Source organism: Mchenga conophoros, linkage group LG3, assembly GCF_057382185.1.
Source record: "Mchenga conophoros isolate Kocher_MC1m ecotype Shallow Benthic linkage group LG3, M_conophoros_male_GT1.1, whole genome shotgun sequence".
Classification (NCBI taxonomy): Eukaryota; Metazoa; Chordata; class Actinopteri; order Cichliformes; family Cichlidae; genus Mchenga; species Mchenga conophoros.
Window position 1 is genome coordinate 74714403 of NC_140528.1, and position 15279 is coordinate 74729681.

The 15279-nt window shown below is 43.1% G+C and overlaps 1 protein-coding gene across 4 annotated transcripts in view; it reads right to left on the bottom strand.

Moving 5' to 3' along the window:
* slc8a4b (solute carrier family 8 member 4b) overlaps positions 1-15279 on the bottom strand; it is a 131380-nt gene that overhangs the window by 48073 nt on the left and 68028 nt on the right. For all 4 annotated transcript variants that reach the window (XM_085267215.1, XM_085267211.1, XM_085267214.1 and 1 more), the window contains one exon: positions 11158-11350. In XM_085267215.1, coding sequence (XP_085123341.1) covers positions 11158-11350 — 193 coding nt within the window. The remainder of the gene's footprint in view (positions 1-11157; positions 11351-15279) is intronic.

Consider the following 15279-nt stretch of genomic DNA (forward strand, 5'->3'; position numbering starts at 1 on the left):
GATTTTAGTCAGCCTGCTGAGAAAGAGTCTAAAAGCTCTAAGGAAACCCACAGTCAAAATAAAGAACTGGAAAAGTGGCACTCCAGCTGACCCAACCCATGTAACTCTACCTTGGCCTTTTAATAAACCGAACTGTATGAGTCCTTTAGTGTGGTTTCAGCATGGCAGGGTGGAGACCGGTGGAACTGGGTGGGGGGGGGCTGTGCGGTTGTGGAGCAGAGACTACAGGGGGGTACGGTGGATACAAAAGGGCAGGGACCAGCAGCCCTCTGCAAGAACTCTTGGTAGGTCTCAGAGCCATGATTACAGGGTGTGCACAGTCCACAGGGGTTTGATGACAGGGATTCATTGGCAAGAGTCAGCGTGTGCGTGTGCTTGTACTCTGTGTGTATGTGGGTACATAACTCAGACTGTAGAGTGTGTTTGTGTGTGAGTGTGTGCATACTTGGCAATGAAAATTGCTGGAACTGCAGGGCTAAAAAAACAACCACAGGGGAGCATGTAGGGCGATGCAGTACAAAGACAGAGACACACAGAGCGCGAGTGGCAGCAGAAACAGGGAGTGACGGGGATTCTAGATGGCAGAACAGAAAGAGAGATTTAAGGAAAGGAGGAAGACACAACGACAGCGACGGAGAAGCACACATCCAGAAAAAGACGGAAGCAGCAGGCTCAGCATTTCAAAGCTGTTCTAACTGAAGGCTGATTTGGATTCTAGCAACACAACATCATGTTTCTGATATGATGTGAAATCTCTCCAACTTCGGTGGTCAGGTCACTGGCTTCGTCTCACACCCCACAAATCAACAGAATTTCTGTTTTGCTGCTTAAACAGCAGCACCGCAAGAGGAAGAGGCAGAGGAAGGGAGGGCAAGAGGAGCCAGAGGCAGGGATTACAAATGGGTAAAATTTGTGTTTAGAGAAAGCCCGGGGTGCTCTTTGGTTATGTGTGTGCGGCACTGCAAGTTGAATAACTGTAGTAGGGAGAAAAATGTCAATAGGCAAACAACAGATGGTGGCTGCCACATCAATTTTGATACACAGCTGAAACGTAAGACGCTCGGGCCCGCACACACGAAGAGAAACGGATGCACACGCACAATGAGGCGAACAGAAGGCTTCTACCGTTGTAAAAGATGTTGACTTAAGCTACTTACTCTGACTGCTCTGGCATTAAAGGAGATGAAGAAAAGTAGGGGGATAGAAGAGGGAGAAAAGAGTCAAAAGGCACGGAGAAGGAGGAGAAACAAGAAGAGGTGAGAGAGGAGAGGAAAAGGGAGGATAAAAGCTCGCATCCTCTCTATCCTCCCTCTTCCGCTCCTCTCTGTCTTTATTTTTGCTCTCCGGCTCTGTCATTTAGTCTATCTCTGACTGCTCTGTCTTTCTCTCTGTCAGGCAGACCATGACTGCGCCCAAATGTGATTTGCTTTTTAATCTTCATAATCCACTTGGCCAATGAATGTTTTGCTTTACTAATTAAAGAACAAACAATGGACGTGTGTCCCTCTCTCTTTCTATCTCACACACACACACACAATAGATGCGGTAGATGTTTCCATATCTCGCAATAAATCTTCGAGAAGAGTGGGCAATGGGGGGGGGGACGCGAGAAATTATGGAGAACGTGATCAGACAGTCGGTAGTTTTGGAACTTCCGGTGCAGACAGCAGAAAAACAAATCCTTAGAAGAAAACTACAAATCAAAAAAAAGAAAACAGACAACAAGGCTCCTTTTCCCACTCCTATAATTTCTCCCTTTTATTCTTTATCTTTCTGTTCTTCGTTTTTCCGTCGTCTCCGCTTTATTGTGCTTACAATGGGAGGGGATCAAAAGTTGCTAAGGCAACAAACAGGGAGAAGACAAGAAAGAGGAAAAACTCTCGCGGTTATGGAGGCATCCTGACGTTTTTCAGCAGAACAAAGGGGGGAGGGGGAGTTTAAAGTGTTTATCTGTTCATTTGCAGGCTGTCATTTGAACCTAAAAGGATGCGGGCCTTATAGAATAGACAGGATTAGAATCCAGCTGACAGAATAAATAAAAATTGTCATGAAAAGCACAAAAAATATGTATCGCCCTGATGTCTATTGTTATAAAAAGCTACAGAGTCTTCCTGTATAGCACCTCACTTTCTAAGTTTAAACTGAACCAGTGAGTCTGTGTTAATGAGGAAATTCTCCATTTGGCTGCAAACAACATACTTTTCTGCACCATAATGCAGCCTCAAGAGACAATTGGAATAAATGTAAATGCTGTCCTAATCCACCTCTATATACACACCATAAAACTTTCAATTAAATCTGCCATCATGGAGTATTCATAGCACCTTATCATCAGAGCAGGAGCTCTCAGACTACAGGCTCACTAGCAGTTCCTTTTCCAAAAGTAAGAGGAGAGGCAGAGCCTTCAGCCCTGAGCCATCCTGTAGTTATGCTGCTATAAGCCCAGACTGCTGTGGGACTTCCTCTGATACCCCTTCTTTTCACTCCCCACATGTTCAGATATCACCTGCCTGTCTTCCTGTTAAAAAGGAGTTCTTCCTTCCCACTTTTGCCAAGTGTTGCACACGGGGGATCATCTGATTGCTGAGGTTTTCTCTCTAATATTGATGAAAAGAGCTTAAATTTTTCACCCAGAGAACTACTGCTCACTGGACATCTTCTATTTCTCCTACCGTTCGAGATGGTCGTGTGGGAAAATCCCAGCAGATTTCTAAATACAGAGACTGAGGCTTTAACCCAGAGTTTTCAGTTGTTGTATCCTGGTTTAATTTTTGGTTTGCTTTTCCTTCCTCGTGTGTTTAGCTTAAATCTAACTTACCTTGTGTTCCACTGTCGGTCTTATGCGTCTAGCTGCTTCCTAGTCTTTTAATTTGGTGCTTTGTCTTTAGTTTTGCTTCTCTTGTTACATCATCAATGATTTGTTCCCCAGATGTTACTGCTCCCTGATCATCTTTTGAATATGGTGATAGAGTCTCTCTTTTGTTGAGAAATCCACTGTTTGCTGCGTGTTCTCCTTGCTCTGCTTGACCTGAGTTTCCTCAGCATCCTTATGATCACTTGGATTTTTTGGACCAAGAAGCATTAAAGTTTGTTTATCCTTGTCTTAAGGGTCGTGGATTTGGGTTGATAAAACTTTATCCTTCACACAGGTTTAGTAGTATAGTAACTAACACGAACCATTCAAAATCACCTAAATCACCTTACATACTCTGATTCTTAGTGTGAACTCGAGCAGGTCGTTTTGCCTTAATGCACCGAGTTTCTACCTTGTGTCTGGGTGAATAGATGCATGCATTAATGGATAATTGAACGGCCCTACCTAAACAAAAGTGGTCGGTGAGTGTGTGTCCAAAGATTTTGCTTGTTCACTTGAAAAACAAGGCCTGAAAAATGCACACAAAACAATCTATATACCTACTAAAAATAAAATAGAAGATGATTTAATTTATTTATTCATTAAACTACACATGTATATTATTCTAGGTCTAACACAACATAGGGTCACTCTTAAAACAGAGATGGTATATTCTGTATAAAAGGAAAACGTCTGTGAAAATAAGAGAAACAAGCATGGGACTACAAGAGTAGCGGCCTAACATAGAAAAACGTGTGTCTGATTTGTTAATGATGTACAAGTGCACAACTAATGCAGTGTTAGTAGGCAAACACTGTGTGATCAGTCACGTTTGTCCAATTAACTTTTGAAATCAAAATAAAACACATCATTACAATTTCAAGATAGCACCCAGAAGCTGTTTTGAAATGTGCTCCATGGTTTTAGGGTGTATTTTTCTAATAAGAGCTCTGCTGCATAAATATGCCCGGCAGGAAGCACTATCCATCTTAACTAACCAGGAAAAAAGCCAGTGTGTGTGTGTGTGTGAGACACAGATACACTGCTCGACAGCGTCAACGTGTGACATTCACACAAAGCAGCAGGCAAACATCCAAACAATGAATGACAGAAACATGTTTGGAGCATCGTGTTTGTGTTTTTCTGCTGCGTGATTGAATATTATTACCAAATATGTGCTCAGACTTTTTTATCCTGGTGTCAGCTCCATCACGTCTGATAAACAGCACGTGCCAAGTTTAATCACAAATGATGATTTAAAGAAAAAAGTTTAAGAAGTGTGCTGACTGGCAGGATCGACACGCTGTGAAGAGATGTGCATTGTTTGTAAAAACCTGAAAGCGCTGTGATTGCGCTTGTGTGTTTGTGTGTGAGTTTGATGATCTGACACCAGCTAGATGAGCAACATAGATGATTGTGTAGAAAATGAAGCTAGCTGCTGACACACAAACACAAGCACCTGGAGCAACAATCAAGCTGAAACACTGACTCTGCGTCTGTATTTATATGCACACACACACACACATATGCACACATGCACACGCGGTGGATTTGGAGTTCAAAGGATGTTTTATTTTGGGAACAGCTTCGGGTTAGTCACCCTACATTGGTGACAGACGGAGAAACAGGTTGCAAATAGCAAACACTTTACAAGCACCGCAACATGCTCAAACACCCACGCAAACACACAAACACATAAACACACACAGACTCACATTCTCGCTCTCCTTGTATTTCCTTCTTTTCTCTCTCTCTAATTCCGAGAAACATCTCGCCAAAGGGAGGATGTGTTGTTTTAAACTTGCTAGCTTGCTTCTCCTTCACCAGCAGCTAATGTATGATCACAGCTCTTCTGACAGCTTCGTCAAAAACACTAAGAAATTTTGTTCAGGCTCATTAAAACATAACGCACAATGGCAGGATGCTGAGATTAGAGCAGATGAAGTGGTGCATTCTGGGTAGTGTTTGAGTGGATATCTGTGATATAATTTTGAAGCAAAATGATAAATACTGTATCACTCAGGGGATTGTCGTGTGAGTCTAAATGATCTAAACTCCTCAAACACTTACTGTCCAGTTGTATCAGAAATGCTTTAGATTCCCCCAGATGTGTCTCGGGTTGTACTTTTAACTCCATTCACAGAGTTTAACCAGTGAACATAAGCATAGCCAACTACAGCATGTGAAAGTGAGCACTGTTAACATGTGGGGTTAAACGTTACAACACTTTTACATTCTCGCTGTGTACCTGGCCTGTACCACTACACTTGCTGTCTCTGGAACATCTCCCCCATTCCGTCTTTCACATAATGGTATGATCCCAGTCTGTCTTTGCATGTGATTGTTACCATCAAAATAAAGTCCCACCCCTTCCTGCATGGATTCCCAGCAGAGCTGAAGATTTGGCTCCGCATACAGTCGACCCATTAGTAATTGAGATGTGAAATTATCCGGCCCATAAACGGTAAGTTTGACCTCTAAATCTCGAAGCATGAACGACAGTTACAGCTGTGTAACTCTGACAGCTTTGTGAGGACGGTAGTCGTGAACACGTGTTGTCCAAGTGCGTAGCTTTTCCGTAGGACCAACACAAAGCTATGCACAGCTTTGCGGATCATTGTTGCTATACCTGTTTACTGTCACCAGGGGGCAGTGTTAAAAACACTCCTGTGAGCTACTCTTGCAACCATCTGTTGTTGTTCTTTGAACGAGCTGCAGAAAAGAGCCAAGTTGGAACATTCAAAGAGGTGAAGTGAAACAAAGTGTTCAAATTCTGCTGACGTTCCCGGTCATGTTCAGGCTCATTTTTCTACCTGCGTCGAGCGTAATCTCCATATATCTCCAGCGCATATCTCCAAAATACACGCTGCCTGATTTTTGGAGGTCTCAACACAAGCATGTCTGCATAGGTTGCATAACTTTAATCGTTCACCCTGCACAATGGCATGTTAATGCGAATGGATACAAGTGCAGCACCATCCACCCACACATAATGTAAATACAGTCGATGATCCTGGATGACCTCACAGTTTAGTCACTGGTAATATTCTGCTCTTCACTGAATTCACTAACACAGTTCAGAAAACACCAGCCAGCATTGCCCGCTTTACATTCACTAAACACCACAGATGGTCCTTGTTATTACGGCTTTTCCTCTCATTATGCAAAATGAAACCCCCCCCTTACATAAACCATATCGAATAAATGAGCCATGCAGGAAGCTAAGATGTAGCTTTACCTCAGTGTTTCAGTACGGTGTTATATTTGGTTCTAAAACTACTTGTACAAAGACATATTCCATTCTTATGAGCTAATATTAGCCCACGCACGGTAGCATAATATAAATAGTTCATATAAAATCTGCCAACAGTGGCAATCTTTTGATCACAGTCAGAGCCCCTTTGGCTGTAATCGAGAAGCTTGGCTGATAAATCCACCAGTTTTTTTATTCTAAGCCATTCGAGGGAGCAAAAAGCTGAACAGGTGCTGGAGTAAGTATGGAGTTCACACACACAAAACCAACATCCATCCATCCTCTTCCACCTATCCTTATCAGGGTAAAGCAGGGAGGGGGATCTTGGGAGCCTATCCCAGCTACCATACAAAACCAGACAAAAAACAAAACAAAACAATGACACCCCCCCCCCCCCCCAAAAAAAAACAAACAAACAAACAACCCCATAACACATATGCTGCAGAGCATTTTTCAGAACTCAGTCGAAGTTAAATACCTCATCATTCATATGCTCACATACTTTAAAAAAGTCCCAGAAATGGTAAGGATGCTTTGGTATGTAAAGTGAGTGCACACTATATGCACACATGCACACACACAGTGCAAGGCAGTAATTGAACAGGCGTTGGCACAGTTCGGTGGCGACACCTGTTTCAAATTTATAATGAGCAGCCAGGGGAGTGGACCACACGCAAACACAGCCACAGACGCACGCACACACATTTTTCTGCAGCTTGGCTGTGAATCTGCACTGAGCTGCAGGTCATAGGGAGGCTAAGAATAAACAGACCCTACTGAGCGTATCCCTCTCTTTCCTGCTTCTGTATATAGTACTCACACGCCCTCTGATTAACAAAGGCCTACCAAAGGCAGAGGTGGCAGATAAAGACCTGCAGACAGAAAACTGAGCAAAGCTCGTGAAGTCCGATGGGGAGAAACAAAAGGGTAATTAAAAAAAACATTCATTCATTAATTAGCTGAACAGAGAGAGAATTAATTCATTGCTGCTGCTGCAGCATATAATGGGAGTCCAGACAGTAAAGAAATGTAGATGCACAGTGCTATGGTGGGTAACATATACTTTTACATATACTGGATCCTCCCATTTGTGTTTACATATCACTCTGGATTTAATCATTATTTATTATTAATCTCTGCCTCTCTTCAACAGTGTGTCTTGTGACTGAGTGAACTGCACAGCACCGTATTCAGATCCGACTTGACTCACCCACAGACTTGCTTATGCTGTTAAGTCGACGCCTTGATGCAACTGAGACATCTAAATATTGATACGTGCATCTGTATCTCATAACACTGATGTATTCCATCACAGAAAGTGATGCCGTATGGGTACAAGAACTGGCTAACACGGTCGCTTTTGTGTTACGCGTGTATGTGGCCACATTCGTCATTTTTCTCCTGTCACGTACTTTGCAGTGTAACGGTAGAGCTTTAGGTGTTTGCTGCATTAAAGTTTTAGTTTCACTTCGCTTCTGCGGGAGCCCTCATACGTGACAGGCTCCTTCAAGCGGCACACACCCGGTTTTTAAAGCTGGATTTCTGTTTGAATGATGACATCATCTGGGTTTATTTTCAGAAATCTGAAAGCTGCTTCTTCGTCTTCCTTTTAAGAGGATGTGCAGGTTGAGTAGTTCTCCTCACGACTGACATTAATGTGTAAAAATGGTTTTGCTTAATAAAGAGAGGCTCCATCTTGGGCTTCTGAGAGCGGACACCTTCAGCACGACCTCTTGGAGTATCTGTGATGTAGGGAGGCAAAAGAAAAAAGGACTTTTCCTTTGTGGGCTCAGCGTAGCATTACATTATCTTCTATAATGAAATCGAGTGGAAGCGCCTCTTCCTTCTCTTCACTTCGCTTTTCCTCTCCTCCTGTCAGTTAAGCTCCAGCAACTTTTAGATTTCCCACAAGATTTTTTTCAGCTGCACCTGACTCGCCCTTCGTCATGTTTCCCCCGTCTCAGTCCGTTCTCCTCCTATCACCGCTTTACCGTTTTCCTGAGCTTTAAGCAAAGCTCATTCTGGCAGACAGCGTGCATGACAGATTAATGTGGGGTTGCTTAAATGCAGGATATAGGCGAAAGAGGGTAAACAAAACAATTACACATATTGGAGGAGAACTCAAGGAAGTGGAGGGAGGCGTGTGGACACTGAGTTATGTCTGGGTTGTGATCCAGCTGAATTGCTTTGGCAGCAAGTCCCTGTTCTTACGGTGTTGGCTGGAGAAGATGGGGAGAAGGATGTAATTAAGAAGAGAAGGTGGAGGGAAATAAAGGTGCCAGGTAGAGCGAGAGGAAGGGAGAAGTGAAGGAAAAGTCTGACAATGTAAACAAGCAAAAGGTGAAAGGAAGATGCAAATGAAGAGAAGTCAAAGGTGCGCAGAAGCGAGGGATAAGTGAGAAAGGAGAGTGATGGGAGGTGAGGTATGAGGAAAAGGTGGAGAAGCAGGAGGAGGGCATGAGAAAACTCATCTAAAAATATGCCAGGAAAATATGTGAGAGATTAGTATGGAGAAAACATGATGAACTACAGAAATGTGATGAGGCAAAGGCAGAAAGCAGAGGGAGAAGGAGAAACGAGTGCAGCAGATTAAAGCAGGTTCACATTAGTGTGCAGGAGGATTTTTGACAAGTAGTTCAAAAGCACAATGATGAAAAGAGAAAGCACGCAGAGAGGGGCAGCAGCGAGAGAAGATGAACAATAAGTGAGCACGGACTGAATCAGTGAAGTAAGAGAGAGAGGGAGTGAGACGAGAACAAAAGGGGTAAAACTGTAAAGAGAAAGAGCCAGTTACTGATAACGAGGGCAGATCGAGCAGCCTTAAACCCAAAGTCGAGAACTGATTGGGTTTCTCGTGAATCAGAAGTGGATGGATAGACTTATTTAAGTATAAAAAACAATATCACATGGAGAAAAAGCAAAGGAAAAATTAGTTATAAGCGCTGACCGGCGAAAAGAGCGAGGAGATGAAAGGTTAGGGCCGGGGAGTAAATGCAGAGGTGAAGAATAGAAGGAGCGAGGCGGGAGACGCCAGGATGGATAGATCAATTTACCACAGGGGCTTTCTCACCAGCATATCCCTCGCTCAGCTGGCTCACGCTCCTTTACATGGAAACATTGGATTATCGATCCACCCCCTCCTTTCCCCAGCAGTCACCCTGCTCGTCTGAAGCAACAGCTTCAAGGCCTCTCAGCGTCTTTACTTTTGCTTTTGTATTTGATGCAAACTATACACTGCCTCCATTCCTGCTCAGCTCACAGTCTCAGTCACAGAAGGCATCTCAGCTTCTTTTGCAAGTGCTTTGGTTGCTAGCAGACACTTGCTAACTAACCACAGAGCTGTAGCAAAAGCTAAGGAAATCCCCAAAAGTTGATTCGGTTCATCTGGATGTAGCGTTTTTGTTTTTTGCCAACATTTTCACCTTGCAAACAACCTCCTGCAACCACTCACCAACTGATCTGGGACAACACTTTTCCATAGCGAGTGGTGGTTACCAGTGCATGACTGACTGGTCTCTATGCTTGTGTGACTTTGGCTTTAGCATTCTAAACTAACTAACATACACTGTTGGTTGATGTAGATCAGCAGAATCAGAATCAATAGCTTTTTGTTTTTGCAGCAGTCGTTTATATGCACGTTCTGTAGCAGTTCCTTTAAGAATATTAAATACATTAACTATGACTCCATGACTCCCATATATACACTGAGTTATTCTCCGATGCTTCATAAAAACATGCCCTTCACTACTAATCTATATCCAGCAGAGGAAGACGCTCATTGCTGCTTATGCTTGACCCACAAAGTTGCAATCTCTCAGGGTTGAAACACACTCTACTAAGTGATCTTTTTAATCCTCTTTAGCAAACACACCACCAATAGTTTCACTTTCAGCTAATCTGATCTGCTGCAGTCTCAGACCCACTGATACCAGCTTTCTATTTAACCTCCTGTGCTCACATAACAGCAGCTCTCAGAAGACTGCCTCAGCTTTACAGTTTGCATTGTTTGATTACATTTAACTCTTGTCGTTTGCTTTAGCTTCTCTCGCACTCCCTTTCATCTCTCCCTGACCTTGCAGCAGTGACTGCACCATCAGCACATCGCTCCGTCCCACACGCACAAGAACACGCTATGACCTGTGCTTTAAAGACGCTCTGCTTAGAGGTTTGCTGGTGTCAGACGTTTGTGCTCATTTGTAAATTCTAATCTTTTGCAATCGCAAACCACTAAATAGAACACCGGCCCTTCACCTTATCCAACATTTAGTTTTAATCTTAACTCCAAAGCCATAATTGTTCTTCTCAAGCAGAACTTTGAAGGCAAATATTCCCCAAAGGGTCAAAAACCTAAATCTAGGTTTAAACTTAAACCTCACACACACACACACACACACACACACACACACACACAAAGCTTTTGAAAACACACCGATGTCATAACACCACCTGGCTCAGTCCTTATTCACTGTAACCTTGTCAATCTAATAAAATATTCTTAAATTATGCACAGATGTCCTCACGCTTACATCTAAAAGTCTAATTGGTCCTCATACATATAGATATGTGAAACCACACACACTCTTACACACACACGTACGCAGAGGGCTTGCTTTATGGGCCCCGAGTGGCGTTGGAGAAACTGCATTCCCAACCATTTTATGTATTGGTCAATTTAACACCGCTAACTTCAGCATATTAAAAATGCATGCGCCCAAGGACGCAAGAGCAATTTTATGAATGTGTATGTGTGCACCCATGTGTTTGCAAGCATTTAATGCAGAGAAGCCTGCCTGGAAATGTGACATTATTACACTGTTATCTACCTAATAGAGCCATTTATACAGCAGAATACTTGATTAACCTACACAGCAATTTCTGAATAGAAATCAATCACAGGAAGGAAAACAGAGGAAATGTGAGGGCGTCAATGTTGATCCAAAAATGTCCCAGTCTCCATATGATGTCACACCAACCGCAAAATGTAAAAAATACACCAGGACGGTGTTCAAAGGTGGATGAAATGTCATGCAGACAACAGCGAGGTACTCACATGGTCTCATCATTCTGAAACTCCAGCTTGCCTGCAGCCATTTCGTAGTCCTCCCCTCCCTTAGCGGTTCCATCCAAGGTTCGATAGGGAATGGCGACCAGGCCTCGAGCCCCCGACGTCCTGAGCACCTTCACCTCCATCACGCCAACACTTTCACTCACCCTCTGAGTGGCACTTTCAAATGTAAAGATGCCTAAGAATTAATGAAAGAAAGAATTTATTTCACAGGGGAGAAACACTAAAAAGCTTGACAAACACCTACACTCTCACGCACTAGCTTGCTCTCAGAGGTGTACGGTATATACTGTACAGTAAGAGGATAACAGATCACTTCCCACTCTCTCTAGATGAAACACAATGGGTAAACACCCACTCTCCACTCATCCACCTGCATTTTTAACTCCCTGGATGTTTTCAAATTGCAGAAAAATGTCGCAACACTGGAAGGACGAGCTCTTTGTCACCTTCTAATGATGCTGTTTTATGGACACCCAGAGGCGACGACCTATGGCACACCAACAGATTCATGTGGACTCCTGATAGCAGTAAAGCACAGGTTTACAGTGTGCAAAAAGCTTTTCTACTTTGCAGTGTTAGCACCAGGTAGGCGCTTCGCAAAACAAATATGTCTATTTGAATATTGTAGAATCAAATACCAAGAAATAGTGAGAATTGAAATTTCAGTTTACAAAATTTTTAGATATACAGGGTGGGCCATTTCTATGGATACACCGTAATAACATGGGAATGGTTGGTGATATTAAAGTCCTGTTTGTGGCACATTAGTATATGTGAGGGGGCAAACTCCTCAAGATGGCTGGTGACCATGGTGGCCATTTAGAAGTCGGCCATCTTGGATACAACTTTTGTTTTTTCAATAGGAAGAGGACCATGTGACACATCAAACTTATTGGTAATGTCACAAGAAAAACAATGGTGTGCTTGGTTTCAATGTAACTTTATTCTTTCATGAGTTATTTACAAGTTTCTCTTTGTTCACAGCCATTGACATGTCGAAGAGGTTAACACGTGAGGAGCGGATCGAAATTGTGTCGATATCTGGTGAACGCAGTAACCGGGTCATTGCAGCAGATTTCAATGCAAGACACCCTACGAGACCACCCATCTCCCATGCTACAGTTAGCAAACTGCTTGCTAAGTTTCGTGAAACTGGTTCAGTGTTGGATTTGCCAAAATGTGGACGCAAGAAAACTGTCACTAATGAAGAAACATCAGTGGCTGTCCTAGCTTCATTCAGCAAGAGCCCACAGCGTAGCACTCGCCGCATGTCACTGGAGAGCGGCATTAGTCGAACATCCCTTCGGCAGATATTAGCTACTCACAAATGGCACCCTTACAAACTCCAGCTACTGCAGCATCTCAACGAGGACGAACCAGATCGGTGCACAGAATTTGCAGAATGGGCAAAACAAAAATTGAAACAGGACCCTCAGTTCACGCAGAAGATTTTGTTCAGTGATGAGGCAAACTTTTATGTGAATGGTGAAGTTAACAAACAAAACCACCGCTATTGTTCTGACACTAACCCACATTGGATGGATCCCTCCAAGACTGTTGGAACAACAAAAGTGATGGTTTGGTGTGGTATATTGGGTACAACGATAGTGGGTCCATTCTTCATCAATGGAAACCTCAAGGCCACTGGATATTTGAAATTGCTACATGATGATGTGTTTCCCTCTGTATGCACTGAAGCTGGCACGTTCCCTGAGTTTTTCCAGCAAGATGGTGCACCACCACATTATGGCTGCCAGGTCCAAGCATTCCTAGATGAACAGTTTCCTGGAAAGTGGATTGGTCGTCGTGGGCCAGTTGAATGGCCCCCAAGGTCTCCCGATCTGACCCCCTTAGACTTTTATCTTTGGGGTCATCTGAAGGCAATTGTCTATGGTGTGAAGATACGAGATGTGCAGCACCTGAAACTACGGATACTGGATGCCTGTGCTGGCATTTCTCCTGCAGTGTTGCTATCAGTGTGTGAAGAGTGGGAGAAGAGGGTTGCATTGACAATCCAACACAATGGGCAGCACATTGAACACATTTTATAAGTCAGGGCTCTAGACTAACTTTTTGCCATGGGCGTACTGGCACAAAAGTTAGGCGCACACAAATTTTCTAATAATTTATATAATATAATGTGTTTTTCTGGATACACTGTGCTTTTTCAGCATTCAAAGATTGATGACACCGTGTCACAGCACTGGCTATGAATTTCAGAAGGATCAGGCCTTAACTTAACAGAAAAGTTAGCAATAGTTCTTTTCCTATTACAGCTACATCCACTTCTGTCGTGCCCAGGCTGCTCACTAGGGCTGGGTATCATCACTGATTTCTATAATCCATTCGATTCCGGTTTTCAAAGTCCTGATTCAATTCAACTTAGCCTCAGACAGTCAGAAATATTATAATTCTGATCATTTATCAGTACTGACTTCATCAGAATTGTGAACATCACAGCAGATGCCTTTGAGTGAAAGTAACTGAGAATAAAACAGAAAGACATGAAGGAGATTTTCCTGGTCTGGCTTTTTATAGCAGATACCCTTAAAAATATTCTACAATGTTCTGCATATAAAGTTTAAATTTCTTCAGTATTGAACAACAGAAAAAAATAGGCTTTCTTGTCCGAGGTCATTTAAGTGAAAAAAAGAAAAAGAAAAGAAAAAGACAGCAGCCGACAGCGCTGTAAACAACGGTAGACTGGTGGGTAATAAGCGAATGAATAATACAGAAAACAGAGATTGGAGACGGGAAACTGTTCCTGAAGTACAGAAAGAGAGAGAGAGAGCTAGCTGTGCATGAAGTGTGATTTTAATAGTCGTGGAAGCAAAACAGCAAAATTCATGACGACATCGATCAAATGTGAAGCGCAGTTTGCTGCTTCTTTTGCTGCTGGCTCGGGGGATTTTGGCTGGAGAGAGACAAAACCTGCAGCTCAGAATCAGCGCAAAAAGACGTAAACACAGCGCGGACCGCACGCATCAGAATCGCTAAGCTCCGACAGCGTGTCTGTCTACGGGCCGAGAAAGACAAAGCTGATTCTGATGCGTCAGTCCGTTCTGTGTTTACGTCTTTGTGTGGAATCCGTGTACCTGCTCTCGTTTGCTGTTTGGTTGTTGTTGAAATGGTTTTGTGAGCTTTAATCTGAGAATCTGGCGTTTCTGGCAAAACACAATTATATTTAAAAGTCGATTCAGGATTTAATGAATTGATATCGCTTTATTCAAGCTACTCACCTTCCACTTCCACCTGCACTTTCAACTGGACCACGGCCAATCAGAGAGGTCCCGCCCCTGACTATCTCTGATTGGTTTAGTCCACGATAGGGGCAAAATGTGTGTCTGTTGTTGACCACAGGGAAGGTTGCAGATTTTTTTTTTTTTGCCACCCGAACAGTTGGTCGCACAGGTGCAACCAAATATTTTTTTTTAGTCGCACCACTGAAAAATTTGGTCGCATTTGCGACCAAATTGGTCGCACTCTAGAACCCTGTAAGTGGTCAGAAACTTGTAAATAACTCATGACAGAATAAAGTTACGTTGAAACCAAGCACACCATTGTTTTTCTTGTGACATTACCAATAAGTTTGATGTGCCACATGGCCCTCTTCCTATTGAAAAAACAAAAGTTGTATCCAAGATGGCCGACTTCTAAATGGCCACCATGGTCACCAGCCATCTTGAGGAGTTTGCCCCCTCACATATACTAATGTGCCACAAACAGGACTTTAATATCACCAACCATTCCCATTTTATTACGGTGTATCCATATAAATGGCCCACCCTGTATATCAGGCAGCAGTTTCAGGGGTTAATCTCCTCTACAGTTGGGTCCTCTAACACAGCGGTCCCCAACGTTTTTTTTGCCACGTTTAATGTCAGACAATATTTTCCGACCTTCAAAGTGTCGTGGATAAATACAACAAAATAAAATGATACAACCAAGACAAAAACTGTGGTAAAAACCATAAATTTCACACCTGAGCCTCAACTCTCACAGCCTGGTACCAAATGACTCACTGGTAACGGTCCGTGGCCCTGGCTGGGGACCGCTGCTCTATTGGATACATGATTGTGTGCTAGGCTCCACTGCTGATAACTT